Here is a 16,704-nt window from a genome sequence, read left to right as displayed (position 1 = left end):
CTACTGAACACTACCAAGCAATAGCTTCATAACTTACACAAATGACTGCTCAAACAATGTTCTGCAATGGAAATCAATGGAAATCTGTATTTCCCATTTACAGTGGGGCCCGATAGAGTGGATAAAGAACACACGGCTTGGTTTGACATATTTTAATAATATCTCACACAGTTTTTTTTGTTCTTTCCAAATAACAATAATTAATAATAATATAACAGATCTATGGGGGAGGGAAAGTCCTCTCTTAGCAAACATCAGCGGCGGCAGACACACACGCTATTACATAGCACTATATTATTAACAACAATTAAAAGGAAAGTTAGAAACACAGAAACATGTTTTTTTTTTCTCCAGCGTAAGTATCACAAAAAGCCGGTATGTTTTCAGATGGGCTGTGGCCTTTTATAAAATAAATTAAAATGTATTTAAACATATTATACAGTGACAGAATACATGAGGCCTAGATCACATGACCTGACCTATCATGTCTATAGCAGGTCTTATTGATGATGAACCAGGATCCTGGCAAAGGGATACAACTAGATTGCCAAATTAACACCATAATTTCCTGCCATACCACAGGGGTGTAGCTAGGGAGGTGCTGTTAAGACATGTTGCCCATGTACTAGGTGCCAGGGATGGTACCAACAAGACACTTAGCCTTAGCTAGGGTATTTAGAGGGAAGGCCTAGCTACGACTCTGCAATACCAGACATCATAATAGGCATATAAACATTCCACATTATATTAGTGGCAGAATGCTAGACCTTTACTAAAACAATGTACCCAGAATTCACTCACATCGAAACTTTGCTTTCAACTTTTTGCCGTAAAGAGTTTGTTGATCACTGTGCTCTTTGAGAGTTAACTGAAGATAGCCTGGTCTATTCTTTTATGTGATGTTGATCAGTAGTCAAAAGCAATGCAAAAAAAAAGCTTTCATATGATTACCCTAAGTCAAAGTGCTTTTATATCCCAGGCTAGGTCTAGGACAGAACACGATCTGCAACCAGAGAGGAGAATGTTAAAAGTCCATTTCTAGGTGCAAACTCTAGTCAACGAAGAGACATTGACTTAGCAAAGTTTGTGCATTCTGGTTTCTTCCCGCTATTGTACCTTTGCCTGATTGTTGACTCTCGATTTGGGCTGGTAAAGTCTTCAACTTGCTTTACAAGACCTGGAATTTCCATGAACTTTGGTCCTTATAGTCAAGGCAGTCAGTGGCATTGAAATTAAGCTTCCAAGAAGCAGTTTGGTCCTTGTAGTCTAAGCAGTCCACTGAGGTGAAGCCAAGGCTGGAAGCTCCATATCCTTGGGCAGAGAGAGATGCCGGTGACTGGCTGAGGTGACTACCCATTGTTGGAGTGGCAATGGGGCTCAGTGTGGCTCCTGGAGCTGATAGCTGTGGGTGCATAGGTGATAGGTAGGAGCTACAGTCCAGACCAGTGAAGTAAGAAGAGGATCCTCCATAGCTCTGGGTGTAGGCTGGAGCTTGACTGTAGGTCATAGGGTATCCAGCTGATCTTTGCATACATGGAGTGGTGGCTGCAGACAATGGATCTGGAATTGGAGATATAGAAGCCGGACTCCATATGGAGACTGTGGCACTAGCTGTAGAGCTGGGGGTCACTGCTGTGCCAGGTGGTGGAGGACTATACTGCCCATTGGTGCTAGCTTCTGAGTTAGTCTCTCTAGCTGGAGAAGTCTTCTTCTTGGTAGGACGTGGTTTGGCCTGTCCGCTGCTCTGCTGCTGTTGCTGGCGACATTTGGCTCTTCTGTTCTTAAACCAAACCTTTAGGAAAAAAACATAAATGTGTATTGGTTATCTCATACATGACTAGTAGAGCTTCATGTATAGACAAGAACTATCTAGTGCCTCACGTATAACTAGTATCTGGGTTGCTTGAGACAAGTACTATCCAGTCTCAGCCCGAAGGCTTCTGAAACATTTTTGGGACCCACATACCCTCCCCATCTACTTCCTTAGGTCTAGCAGGGTTAAAATGAACTCACCAACATTACTTGGTAGGATAGATAACTACTACTACTATGATATTTACCTGCACCCGTGATTCTGGTAGATTTATTTTTAAGGCCACTTCTTCCCTCATGAAGATATCAGGATAACGTGTTTTTGCAAACAGAGCTTCTAATATATCTAGCTGTGCCCTTGTAAATGTTGTCCTCTCTCTTCTTTGCTTCCGCGGAGTGGCTAATGATGGAAAAAAAACAAGAGGTAGGGATTAGATACAGACGTACATGTGATCTAATGAGCTTATATCATTACTTGTATAAAAAGAAAATCCAAAAAAATAAATAAAAATAAAAACCTATATAAAACATATATAAATACATAGTGCTTTAGCCACAAAAAATAAAATTATGGACATTTGCAAACTATCTCCCTATAGGCCAGACTATAGAAAAGTAATTTCCCTATGTAAACTGAATATATCAGCAATAGTCTAGCAATACAGAAGTTAGGATATATCTAACTGCTGGTAAGGGTTAAAAAAATTGCAAGGGTGTTAGTAAGCCTATTTCTGGATCAACAGAGTTCTAAGTAAACTATATTACAGTCATAGTTTAACTCAACTTAGGGTTTTGTTCTTTAATACTGGAGTAAAATAATAAGAAATAATCTATAGCAGGCATGTGTAAGCCCTGGGAACTTGTTTGCTTGGTCCACAGACCATCACCAAAGCGTATCAGCTAATATTGTACTCTATGAACATTTTAATACAGATGTATTTGAAAATAGGCTAAAATAGTAAAAGTAACAGCTACAACCACAATAATAATTAAAGCAAATACATAGAATAGCCTTGATTATGTTCACGTCTTCCTATGCCCAACAGTTTAAAATTTTTTACAAAAAGTATAATATAAAGCAAGGTATTAAAGCATAATAAAGACTTACTCGGATATCCCACCGCAGAATGCAATAAATCCATTCCCGTTCCAGCTAACGTCAGTCCATTGACTGCGTAGTGTGGCTGTTTAATGTAGGACATCATTTCAGTACTTGAGGTTCCGGAGGCCGGAGCAACGTAGAATGAAAGTTGTGGATAAGACCCTTTATAGATCCTTCGGAAATATCTTGCTTGAGCAAAATCTGGAAGCTTCTTTTAGATGATCCTGAAAGTTATAAGTACGAAGAGATGAAGTTGTGTTCTCATGAAGTCCACAAAGCCGACGCTGGTACCAAGTGTGTCTCCTATGTCCAAGACCAAGCCTACTGAGCTCAGGTGAGGCCAATGTTTGCTTTAAAAGCTCCCCCTCCAGACCACTAGCTAATTGAATCAAAGATTGTCCGGGACTCTCCACCCACTGCCCACCTTCCCCATTACTCTCAAACAGACGTCCCCCTTAGATTTGGGGTGGAGACTCTACAAGAACTTGAGAAACCTAGAATTTAAGAATGGAAAATTGAAGTTTATTTAAAGCAGAGAATAATTTATGTCTGGCCAACATTTATAAAGTCGTCAAAAGGACGATCCTTAAAGACAAGGTCTACCTTGCAAGAGTATACATTGGGTCCTCCTATGTGGGCCCAATATTTCCTTTAATAAAAAGACACACGGAGGCTACAATATAGAGAAAAATAGATCTTCTTGATAAATTACGTGTAGATATAAGCGTTGCTCCCCATGGACATACCAAGACTTTTTACAGAAGAATCCCCATTGTCCTTAATGCAAGTATAGAGTAAAATGCAACAAATACCAAGAACCCAATGAGGCCATAGCCATTGATAGTCAAATGCTCCTCCTTACAGAGGGTTCCCCAGGGGGGTAATGACATAGGACAATGGTTCCACATGGAGATCTTGGTGATACAAAGGGATTTATTTAACATGGGGAAAATAGGTAAGGTGTCCCCAGCTAATATCCTATTACACCTTTTTGTTTGGGCGTCAATGACAATCACGGAGGGTGTGTTAATACTGTGCTAATTGGGTAAACACAGATAGGCAGATCTGTTGGCCTACTCCATCAGAATCACATCTGGTAGAGAATATTCCTAAATCATTCCCCGGACCACCTCCAGGCGTATCCCCCCGGGGAGTCTGTAGCTCTTTCAGCCAGATAGGAATAATAGCCGGGGATCTGTATATATCCACAAGTTAATAGGACTGCAATAAACTACTCAACGGGCCAATGATACTTATTAACTGACTCAAGATCTCCACAATGAGGATGCTCCACTATAGGACCTAATGCAATGTGTATTATTAGTCTAGTGGGTATTAGACATAAGCTAAATGAGCAAAGTCTGGAAAACTCCAAGTCTTTCTTGATTATTAAGGGTAAATTATTTGTTTGTTTAGTTCTTTTCTTTTCATTGGGTTATAGGTTTTAGATATCATATATAATGTAAGATCAAAGAACAACAGCTAAAAAAAAAATTGAAAAATATACTGAATGAAGTATAATTAATATTTGGTCCAGGGAATAACGATAGAAGTGATGACTAGTTAAAATCAAGACCTTGTGGATTATAAGTTCAAGGACATAAAGCTTGTTTAAGATAGATGATAGATATAAAATAGGGAGGAATCGGTAAAAGCTAGATATACAGACATAGATAGATAGGTAGATAGATAATTACTAAGGATAGGAGATAGATAGATAGATAGATAGATACAGTAATTATTAAGGATAGGAGATAGATAATTACTAAGGATAGGAGATAGATAGATAGATAGATACAGTAATTATTAAGGATAGTAGATAGATAATTACTAAGGATAAATAGATAGATAGATAGATAGATAGATAGAGTAATTATTAAGGATAGGAGATAGATAATTACTAAGGATAGATAGATAGATAGATAGATAGATAGATAGATAGATACAGTAATTATTAAGGATAGGAGATAGATGAAACGATAGATAGATAGATAGATAGATAGGTAGATTAGGAGGTCTATAGATAATTATTAGGGATAAATAGACAGATAGATGTAAATTTAATGTGAGTTTCAGACCTTCCATTTGGTTTGTGACCTATTATGTGAAAATCATTTTGCACTAACAAACAGTCAAACAATCCCAATGATTGAATTAGCACTCAGTTCAGCGTCCATCCATTTCTGAGCCCCTTCTCTCTGTCTGACAAGTTTTATCAGTCTTCCCTTAATAATGAGTGGTGTGCTGCCCCATTTGTACTTTGTGTATTGGGTTGATGTGCTGACAGACGACTATATTGTAGTAGTAGTAGCAGCAGTGGTGTGAGGGATATCTGGGCTGTTTTATGTAGTATTTGTATCTTCAATTCTGTATTGTGGTAGAATATAGGTTTGATCACAATACCTAATGATTGTCAGCTTTAGTGCTGAATGTTTTGGTTCTTAGAAAGAACTTTTTCACAATAATAGGTGACAATCATGATGGCTCCCACAATAGTTCTCACACAAATGCGCCTCTTTAGTTGAGATACCCCCCTCTTAATAAAAAATAATAATAATAATAATAATAATTATTATTATTTTATTTATTTTTATTTTTTTTTACTAAGGATTATTATGTTTGACTATTCTATTTTTTCCCTTCAGGTCCTGTCTCCAGTCTCTATTGCTGAGGACCCCCGCTGCCCGCTGTCCTGCATACAGCACAATAACCATATGAAAGGCTGCGACCATGCAGGTATGGGCCCTCGTCCCACATCTCTGATCCCGGCCGGCCTGTTGGCTCACAGATTGACGTACACAGTCATTATCACCTCCACTTAGGTAATTACTTCCGGGGAATGTTTGTTTGCAGCAATCTCATTGGGATATTAAGGGAGACAGACAGGTATTATGTATCTCCTGCTAAGACCCAGGATGATCATTGATATGATGGGCTCAGTAATAAGAACAGGTAACCGTAATGGGCCTAATAATCATTATCTACCATCAAGAAAATACATTTACATTGACTTTCCAGGCAATCATATCCCAAAAAATTAATGATTAAGACTGTGATAGCTATAAATACTGTAGGCCTCTACAGCCAGGGCCTTAGGACATCTGCACCCACAATATTGTGCCAGGGGGTGATCACCATGCCCATAGAGATACATAATTAGGGACACTTATGGAATTTTTACACCAAGTAACTACAATGGTCGTCAAAGTCTCACTCTAGCTACCACTCCTAACATGCCCTAACCTAGTACTACAACTCCTATTACCATAGTATATTAATAGAGCTGACCGACACTAGCTGAACGCCATAATAAATCACACGTTTCTTCTATGTTTTGTGTGTGTGATGTATTCTGCTATTAGTATAATGATTATTTATAGTAAACCAGCCTTTTTAGATGGACAGTCCAAGTACTTATTTATCTATTGGTTGTTTTATGGGTTGTATTAAACTTGAAAGAAAGTTCAAGAAAAGTGGGGGAAAAATTCTATTCGATTTTATGTCATAGTTCTCTTTTATACTTTTCTTATATAAATTCAGTTGTACTCGGGTGTTTTGTAGCTTACTGATACTGATGTGTATAAATAATTCAGTGTTTTATTCTTTTAGTTATTTATTTAAATATTATGTGTTATGTATTTATTCATTATTTTTAAAGTTTTTCACTGATTTTTATTTTTAGAGTTAGGCTGGGTTAACATTGCGTTTTTGCAATCCTTTTTTTTATTTTCTTTCAAAAGACGGATGAAAAAAAAGGATGCATTTTTATTCGTTTTTCCATTGACTTCCATATTGAAAAAAAAAAAGGATCAAAATGGATCCTTTTTTTAACGTACACAAAAACGTAGTCGACCATTTTTGTGTCCGTTAAAAAAAAAACAGATCAGTTTGGATCCGTTTCTTTTATAATAAAATTCAATGGAAAAACGGATCAAAACGGATGCACACAAATGCATCCGTTTGGATCCGTATCTATCTATCTATCTATCTATCTATCCATATCTATCATCTATCTCCTATCTATCTATCTATCTCCTATATATCTATCTATCTATCTATCTATCTATCCATATCTATCATCTATCTCCTATCTATCTATCTATCTCCTATCTATCTATCTATCTCCTATATATCTATCTATCTATCTATCTATCTATCCATATCTATCATCTATCTCCTATCTATCTATCTATCTCCTATCTATCTATCTATCTATCTATCTATCTATCTATCTATCTATCTATCTATCTATCTATGTTGTACTCTATATACTGTATTGCCGTCTGACCTTACAAGATGTCTCTGTATCCACTATGTTATGTGGATTATAATAATTTGATCTAATCATTATCTGAGCTGTATAAAATGTCCCTGATAATGACTGGGATCATTATTCCTTTTACCATCTAAACAGTTGTCTATCTGGAATGAACCTCCATTATGGGGAATAATAAGAGAGCTTCATTTAGCTGGGATTTGTATAATACGTCATAGCTCAGAACCCTGATAATTCATCATCTAGTCAGCCGTCTGATTGAATGGAAACCTTATGGGGTAAATCCTCCCCATATTATTTCTGATTTTAAGATTTTTTTGTGTGTGATTTGATCATCGTATTTCCAGTGCTTGTAGTGTCTGCTATCACATGTGTAAGGTGTCAGGTAGGCCTGGGTTGTTTGCGTTACCTCTAAGTAGGCAATGTTTAGGGTTGTGGTAAATCCTCGCTTAGCAGGAGAACACATTCCACAAGTCGCCCATCAACGCAACATTTTTATAGCAGATTAACTTTGTGTCTCTGGGAGGGGTGGGGTGAAATGACAGACAAAAGACCATCCCAAATTATTAGAGCTGAGCCGCGTGTCCCTGACAATTAGAGAGGGGAGAGAATTACCCAGCCCCCGCTGCTACACCAACAACAGCCATGTCCGTGTGTCCGGCATCATGTGTCCGTGTATTGTGTGCTTACTGTGCAGATAGACAGAGCCATCTGAGATATGGTATAGATAGCTGTATATAGTTGTATATAAATGAAAAAGATATAGATAAATGAGAGGAAGAGATAGATAGATAGATAGATAGATAGATAGAAGATATAACATAGAGATATAAGATAGATAGATAGGTGATAGATATAAGATAAATAGAGAGATAGACAGATAGATAGATAATATATACCATAGAGATATAAGATAGATAGGAGATAGATAATAGATAGATAGATAGATAGATAGAAGATATAACATAGAGATATAAGATAGACAGATAGATAGAAGATATAACATAGAGATATAAGATAGACAGATAGATAGAAGATATAACATAGAGATATAAGATAGACAGATAGATAGAAGATATAACATAGAGATATAAGATAGATAGATAGATAGGTGATAGATATGAGATAGATAGATAGGAGATAGATAGATAGATATTAGATAGATAGATAGATAGGAGATAGAAGATAGATAGATATTAGATAGATAGATAGATAGATAGATAGATAGATAGATAGATAGATAGGTGATAGATATGAGATAGATAGATAGGAGATAGATAGATAGATATTAGATAGATAGATAGATAGATAGATAGATAGATAGATAGATAGGAGATAGAAAGATAGATATGGGAAGATTATGATGAAATGAGATACACAGAGTTAATCTCAGAACTGTCTCGGTACTGACGTGTTTATATTTAAATGACACAGTACAGCGACAGTATAGCAGTGGAACTTTGGTTTGTGAATATAGCTTAAGATTGATAGATCATAAATTAATAGATTCAAGCAGAAACATCACTACTTGCCTTGTTTTGTTGGCCGTGTTGCACTCTTTGGATTTAAATGGTATAAAGCCTCACAATACATTTGATACACTAACTGGATGTGCTGTAGGGGATCCTTTACATTTGGCTAAACCAGTCCTTCGTCAAACCAAGGCTGGGTTTAGGTTTTTGCAATACGTTTTTTTTATGCATTTTTGCAAAAAAAAAAAAAAAAAAAAGATGAAAAAACAGATGGAAAAATGAATGTTTTTGTGTATTTTCATTATAAAAAAATGATCAAAACGTGCACAAAAATGTGGTCGTCTAAGTATTTGTGTATGTTAAAAAAAAAACGGATGCATTTTGATCAGTTTGATGCCCACAAATACATCAGTTTTTTTTCACCCTTTTTTGCTAAAACATAGTGTGAACCCAGCTTAACCTACTGGCACCCTTTCTCTTGAATTCGTAGTGCTGTTTGCAACTTTTTTTTTTGCTAGATAGATATTTGATGAATTGATGTTAGCTAGATAATTAGATATGCGATAGACAGGTCTAGATAGATAGATAGATATATAGATAGGAGATAGATAGATAGATAGATAGATAGGAGATATATAGATACCAATAAATAAGTAGATGAATACATTAATAGATAGAGAGGGGATGATTATATGAAGGCTAGGTAGACAAATATGACCTAGCTAGATCTTAGATATATAGATAATAGATAGGAGATAGATAATAGATAGGAGATAGATAGATAGAAGATAATTGATAGAAAGATAGATAATTGATAGATAGAAAGATAGATGATAGGTAATTGATAGATAGAAAGATAGATAGATAATTGATAGAAAGATAGATGATAGATAGATAGATAGATAGATAGATACTTGATAGAAAGATAGATAGATAGAGAGATAGATAATAGATGGATGGACAGATAGATAGATAGTAGATAAATGGATAGATAGATATTTGTTGTACACACCTCTCTCCAATCCTTCAGCAATAGAGATAAAACAGACACTTGTTGCTTTCTGAAAGACATAAAACAGAGACAAAACTATGAGCACCATCATATTATCTGCACTTCTGTGTTAACCTTCCCATTGCTGGATGTGGGGGGGGATAGGAGGTGACTGTCACCTGCTGTTTGTGGACCCTTCAGGGTTAATGGCCTTAATAACACAGATCACATTGGGAATTATATGCTGGTATAAAGACTCCTTGTCCTGTGAGATAGGGCAACTTAACCCCTTAACTGCTCCTATATACCGGTAACACTACAATGTAGTCTATATGCTTCTGCATAGTACAGCAGGTAATATTCTACAGTATTGTAACATACGCCATGTACTCTACCAGATCTGCATTTAATTTGACATTTTCGAAAGATAAATTGTGTTCAGTCTCTCTTGAATACTTGTTATCGTATTCTATACACCAAATAATTTATTGCTCAGCTGTAAAGAAGTCTTATGTTAGTGTCTGAGATATACCATCAACATGCATGGCCATACAGCTTTAGGCTAGCGGTGCAGTCACTGGAAGTTACCCTGCAGCCCTATGTAATGGTGATAGGTTCTAAATTACAAACTCAGCTTTACTATATCTGTCAATATACACTAAGCAAAAATCAGTTATATATACATCCATTTTGTGCACAAATGACATAAATTAGCTGATGATAATAATAATAATAATAATAATAATAATAATAATAATAATAATATATTTATGTATTACTAATTATTCAGTTCTACTATTTAAAATATAGACATGTGCTAATGTAGCAGAGCTGAATACGTCCTCCATAGCCGTATCACTGATGCGTCTCGCTGAATGAAGGTAGTACAGCCGTATGTAAAACACAAGTAGTTGCTGTCTGACTATACCGTATGCAGAATTACAAACACAGCCCTGCTATAACAATACATAATTCAGTTTCAAATAAAATTGTCACTTACATACATCAAAAGGCTACTGATCCCCAACACGTACAAGGAACTAATAGTCGCCTGGGAAATGAGTGTGGATAAAGTGCCGGCTCCTAGGAGAGCACATGGTGGAACTCAGTGAAATTCCCTCAGTGGGAGGGTGTCTCATTGAAAGATTTGGTACCACAGGCAATTGCTTTTTAGAAAACACACCGGATCCTTTGTTAAAAACATGTTAGGGCCTCTGCGAGTATGAGTTTTGAAAATACAAAAATTCCAATAAAACTCTTGACGATAGGACGGGGCAAGTTGAAGCGATGAAAGTAATTATTAGGTGTGCAATTTACTGTTAATGCGTAGGTAAAAGTGTGTATGTTATGTATACATGTACAGTATGTGCATATATTATATACCTCATATGTAAGTATGCCTAACTAATGGGAGAGAGGGGTGTAATATCTATCTATCTATCTATCTATTATCTATCTATCTATCTATCTATCTATCTATCTATCTATCTCTCTATGTCCTATCTATCTATCTATCTATCTATCTATCTTCTAATATCTATCTATTCTATTATCTATCTATCTATCTTATATCTATCTATAATCTAATATATATCTGTCTATCTTATATCTTCTATCTATCTATCATCTAATATCTGGCTATCTTTCCGTCTATCTATTCAGTTATCTTTCGCTACCTTTCTGTAATCTATCTATCATCTAAAATCTATCTGTCTATCTTATATCATCTATCTATCTATCTATCTATCTATCTATCTATCTATCTATCTATCTATCTATCTATCTATCTATCTATCTATCTTTCTGCCTTGATGTATTTTTAGTCTATCTCTTTATTCTGTATTCAATCCATCCATCTTTCTATTCTATGTATTCTACCTATCTTATTGAATTCTATCTATTTATCTTACGTATATCTTTTCATCTTTTTGTCCTTTTGTATTCTATCCATCCATGTTTTTTTTCCCATTGTATTCTATCTATCTCCCAGTCTGTATATCTATTTATCGTATCCATCCATCTAGTTCTATCTGAATTCCTGAAGTCTAAGTCCATGTCTTCCAACTTTCTTCTTGCGGGTCAGCAATGAATAAGTGAACGTTCTCCTGAAAAGAGATGTGTCTGGATAAAGAGACCCTTGTGCTGTGTTTATTTCCTGTGCTGTTGACCCCAACATAAAGAAGTTAATCTAGATCAGAGGAGCCGAGCTGTATTATCGGGGTAAGAACTTTAAATCATTAGTCATAATTTTATCAGGATGGCTAAACCTCTCTATTTTAAATCTGGATCAGATATCCTGCGGATAGAAAACTGGAAGAGGAATGAGATTCAGACCCTTACCTCGGAGCAGTGCGGACAGGCGACCAGGAGTGCAGGTAGAGATGGGCGCTTGGCTCTGGAGATGGCACTGAAGGAAGTTGTAAGATGAGGGCATCAGTACAAAATAAGGATCACAAAAGATAGTTGGGTGACCATCTTTAAGCCGGAGGGGTGGTGATGTCATGGAGCATTGTGTGAATTTCACTGGTTAATATGAGGAGTGTGGCAGTGGGTTGGGGGGTGAGAAGGAGGTGGACTGGTAAGGGGGAGGGCGAGAGGTCTGGTATGGAGGTGACATTGCTTCAATGCCCACCCTGGCTCGTGTGCTGTGTGTGTTGACTTAATCCCAAGATGACATGCCGGGACCAATTAGTGTTTATCTCCCCAGACAGGATGCTGACATGTAGACTCCCTTGTGGGGCCTTGGGCAGATGTCCCTGTGGACAGATCTGGTCCCCTTTCTGGTAGGACGTTGGGGGGCAGGTGGTGGCTACTTGGAACGGGTGGGTGCCCATATGGCCCAGATCGTTGTTACTGTACCATGCTTTTTTCCCCTCATCTCTTTTGTGTTGTCTGCAATGTACTTGACCTCCTTTATATCAACTTTCTGTGCAAATTGTTCTCCGTACAATTATTATATATCCAAATGTAGCAGAGCTGAAATAGTACTAAACAGTCGTTCTTTTATATGAGAGATTTATATGCAGTCCTATGAAGTACAGGCGCAGAATTGAACCGCTTGACTTTGCTGAATCTATGATGTGTGTGTGTGTGTGTATATATATATATATATATATATATATATATGAACTCAGATAGAACTCAGACCAAAATCGCTGCGGAATCTGTTGGAGCTATACAAATAAATAATATATATATATATATATATATATATATATATATATATATATTTATTTATTTATATAATTACTTGTGTGTATATGCAGCAATGTATTGCAAGAAAAAAAATTACTTAGATTGCATCCAAACCACTGTTCCTTAATCAGTAGTTGTGGAACTACACATCCCAGCATGCCCTGATAGCCTGGATTTGTAGTTTTGCGATCGTTTGAGAGCCTTAAGTTGGAGGCCACTGAGTAAAACAATGAACATAGCAAAACCTCCTTTACTTTCATAGGGATCAGCAACAAGTGGGAGCAAGATCTGCTATGTTAGAAGCACACAATTCCACAATTTCCACAATATATATCAAATATTCATCAAGGTTCCTTGACTAAAATGTGCCCTTTTCACAGTTCTCCTTCTTTTATTTGTATTGGCTCCTAGGGGTAGGGAGAGCTCAGGGAATAGGGCTGATAATTATAGTGCTGCAGCCATAGAGCATGGCAGTCTATGGCTGAACATTACTCTGGCCTGGCATATTCCTTGTAATACAATGTAAAGTACGGGAGCCATCCACATAGTATGAAGCGAAATCTATCGGTCTGTTATTTTCTTTTGGCTTTAGCAAAGATTTGTGTAAAAATTTACAAAAGGAGAGAAGCGGCAGGGCTCGTAATGGTTTTAACGTCTATTTCTGTAGGGAACATAATCTCTAGGCAGATAAGGATAGTGAAAGGTATAAAAAGAACATGAAGAGAGAGCAGAGTAGAGAGAGGAAGAAGGAAAGTGATTCATCAGGGACGTTACTGTCCTAAACTGTAAACTAGTTGTGGTGACACTATAACTCCCAGCATGCCCTGACAACCATGGGATAAATAGGGAAAAATAGAGTGATAGATGGAGATAGATAGAAGAAAGAGACACATGTGATGATTAGATAGATTGGTAGATAGATAGAACATAGATAGATAGATAGATAGATAGATAGATGATAAATAGATAGGAGATAGATGATAAATAGATAGATAGATGATAAATAGATAGATAGATAGATAGGAGATAGATAGATAGGAGATAGATAGATAAATAGATAGATAGGAGATAGATAGATAGATAGATAGATAGATAGATAGATGATAAATAGATAGGAGATAGATAGATAGATAGATAGATGATAAATAGATAGATAGATGATAAATAAATAGATAGATAGATAGATAGATAGATAGATAGATAGATAGATGATAAATAGATAGGAGATAGATAGATAGATAGATAGATGATAAATAGATAGATAGATGATAAATAAATAGATAGATAGATAGATAGATAGATAGATAGATACATAACAGATCTCATGATTCAAATAATAAGTGATGAAATGTTGAATCTTATATTGCTTCTGTGTATCTGGATGAATGAACCTGCCGCCCTTCACCATTATATGGACATTTCCGGCGCCACAAAGAGAGGAAACGACCCATTTTGGGGGCTGCAATAAAAGTAAAAGAAGCAGACCTGCCAGGGCTGAAATAAGATGCAACAGGCCTATCCCTTTGGATTCCTGGAATGGTTATAGAATAGTAAGGGATTATGGAATTCGGGGAAATGTCTTGAACATCTACCCAACATAGGCCAAAATGAGAGTGAACAATAGAGGCGACAACTGTACGGATCTCATTATATGTAGCAGTGAATGGGATGGGATTGCCTTTAATCCTGACTCTGTCGTAGAAGATGAAATCTATGATAATTTTTCCAGGCCTGAATCTCTGTTCTAGTAAACAGAGGCTCCTGGATTGCCTCTATCTCTAAATGTATTTTCAGTTATGTAAAAAGATTTTCATCAATCTTTTTTTTTTCTTACTGTCAATAGTTTTAACCTCCCATAGCAGCCATTACATAGTAGCACATCATTGAGAATTGTGTTATTCGGCCTTTAAAGGGGGATTTCCATCTGTATGAAATGCCGCTCCATTCTAATAGGAGACTGGGGTCCCCGCTTTTGAAATCACAGGGGTTCCTGTAGTCAGACTATTTAGCTAGTTATAGACAGGGAGTAACATTGTCATATGGGAATACCCCTTTAAATGTGATGTTATGTTTAGGATTTTATTTTATTGCTTATGCTATTAAATTGTCTAATATAGCTAAACCATTGTTTTTAATGGTGTCACCATTCCTGTGCCAATTCATGATAACAGGTGCAACATTTCTAGAGTGCCACCCTACAGGAGGAGGAGCCAGTTAGGAAGGGCCATTATAGTGCCCTGCATCTAATACCTCTAGGTGGGGGTAAGGTGTATGGTATGTAGCCCAGAGCATTGTTGAAGTTGACAAGAGGTCTGGTTACCTTATGGTCTGACAGACCAACATAAAATAGAGAAGCTCCAGCTTCTCATACACATCACTGTGCTGCCGATATGTTACGGACCGGTGTGTCCATAGTCACGATCAAGTGTGCTGTGCTGCTGGACTGTAACGTCCAAGTGTGCTGTGCTGCCGGACTGTGACATCCAAGTGTGCTGCCAAACAGTGACGTCCAAGTGTGCTGGCAAACCATGACTTCCAAGTGTGCTGCCAGACTGTGGCGTCCAACTGTGCTGCCGGACTGTGGTGTCCAACTGTGCTGTGCCTCTACATGACTACATGAAGTTTTCCTATTTGACAACAAGAAATATCTCTGACATCACGGCAGGGTACAATAAGCCACGTATACTATATATATGTATATAATATACTGGATGGTACAGATGTAATCATTTGTCTAGGGTGGCCGCTATTGGGGAGGTGTTACTCTTGTCCATGGATTACACTTACAACAAGATAACTAATGGACATTTTCTTTCGAGTCTATGGTGCAGAGAAAATCTAGAAAATCATACTTCCAACGTCATTAAGAAATACGTCATCAATGTATCGTCACCAATCCAGAGTGCTGGACTATATAGACGTGGCATAAAGATGCTGAGCATGAATAAAGATATAGATAGATATGAAATAAATAGATGATAGAACGCTTTGACTGTCCAGGCATGATGGGAGTTGTAATTTTGCAACAGCTGGAGAGCCAAGTTTCCCCACCCCTGCAGTAAATGGTCAAGCACATTTAAACCTATAGACACCCCCCTGCAGCCTTGGTTAATGAGATCAGCTCTTAAGGGACCAAACTTTAGCACCGAGTTAATAGTATGCCTAAGGACCACTCTGAGCTCTGTCATCTCTATATCTCCCTATGTAACCTGTAAGACGCATATTTACAACATGTAGAGAAGTAATCTGGTTTGTTGTTATAAGACTGCTCAACCTTTTTTTTTATTATTATTATTTGTTTCCTTATAAGTGTAAAGCCTTGCTGAAAATCCGCAACCTCTCTCCATCTTACTGTGAGCATGCCGTAGAGCTGAAAGTCATGGATTTCATGCTGTACATATGGATGGACTTTTTACAACTTTTTTCTCGTGTATTATATAGTACACTATACAGCACACAGCACTATACATCTGACTACTGTATATCCCAAGACTACATTCACATGGCAGATACGCTGTAGATTTGTCATAGATTTTCCCAAGTATCTTCTATAGGGAAGTCAAAATCTGCATCAAGCGATAGGAAGGATACCGGCACTCACCAATTAAATTATGCTTGTTTATTCAGTGTAAAAACATCATAGGGTACAGGAGGACGTGTTTCGGCATATAGCCTTCATCAGCTGGTGCTGGAGCTGATGTAGGCTATATGCTGAAACGCGTCCTCCTGTACCTTATTATGTTTTTGCACTGAATAGACGAGCATAATTTAACTTGGTGAGTGCCGGGATCTTTCCTATCGCTTTATCTGGGACGCTGTCCTACCACGAGCACCTCAGACCCTAACAGTTCTCCCC

At 37.1% G+C, this 16,704-nt stretch overlaps 1 protein-coding gene across 2 annotated transcripts; it reads right to left on the bottom strand.

The window, feature by feature from the left end:
* Positions 1–267: 267 nt before the first annotated feature.
* On the bottom strand, positions 268–10,739 carry CRX (cone-rod homeobox). Of its 2 annotated transcripts, none has more exons than XM_069986698.1 (5): positions 10,654–10,739; positions 9,675–9,723; positions 2,921–3,138; positions 2,061–2,212; positions 268–1,792 (listed from the first exon to the last, which is right to left on the bottom strand). In XM_069986698.1, the coding sequence occupies exons 3-5, from the start codon at positions 3,015–3,017 to the stop codon at positions 1,169–1,171; spliced, it is 873 nt and encodes a 290-aa protein (XP_069842799.1). In that variant the 5' UTR covers positions 3,018–3,138; positions 9,675–9,723; positions 10,654–10,739; the 3' UTR covers positions 268–1,168. The 2 variants fall into 2 exon arrangements, with proteins under 2 accessions (XP_069842799.1, XP_069842800.1); XM_069986699.1 differs by having other exon boundaries at positions 10,658–10,739.
* Positions 10,740–16,704: the final 5,965 nt, after the last annotated feature.

Source organism: Dendropsophus ebraccatus, chromosome 10 (assembly GCF_027789765.1).
Source record: "Dendropsophus ebraccatus isolate aDenEbr1 chromosome 10, aDenEbr1.pat, whole genome shotgun sequence".
Lineage (NCBI taxonomy): Eukaryota > Metazoa > Chordata > Amphibia > Anura > Hylidae > Dendropsophus > Dendropsophus ebraccatus.
The sequence above is the reverse complement of the archived record's forward strand: the minus strand, read 5'-3'. Positions and strand labels throughout refer to the sequence as shown.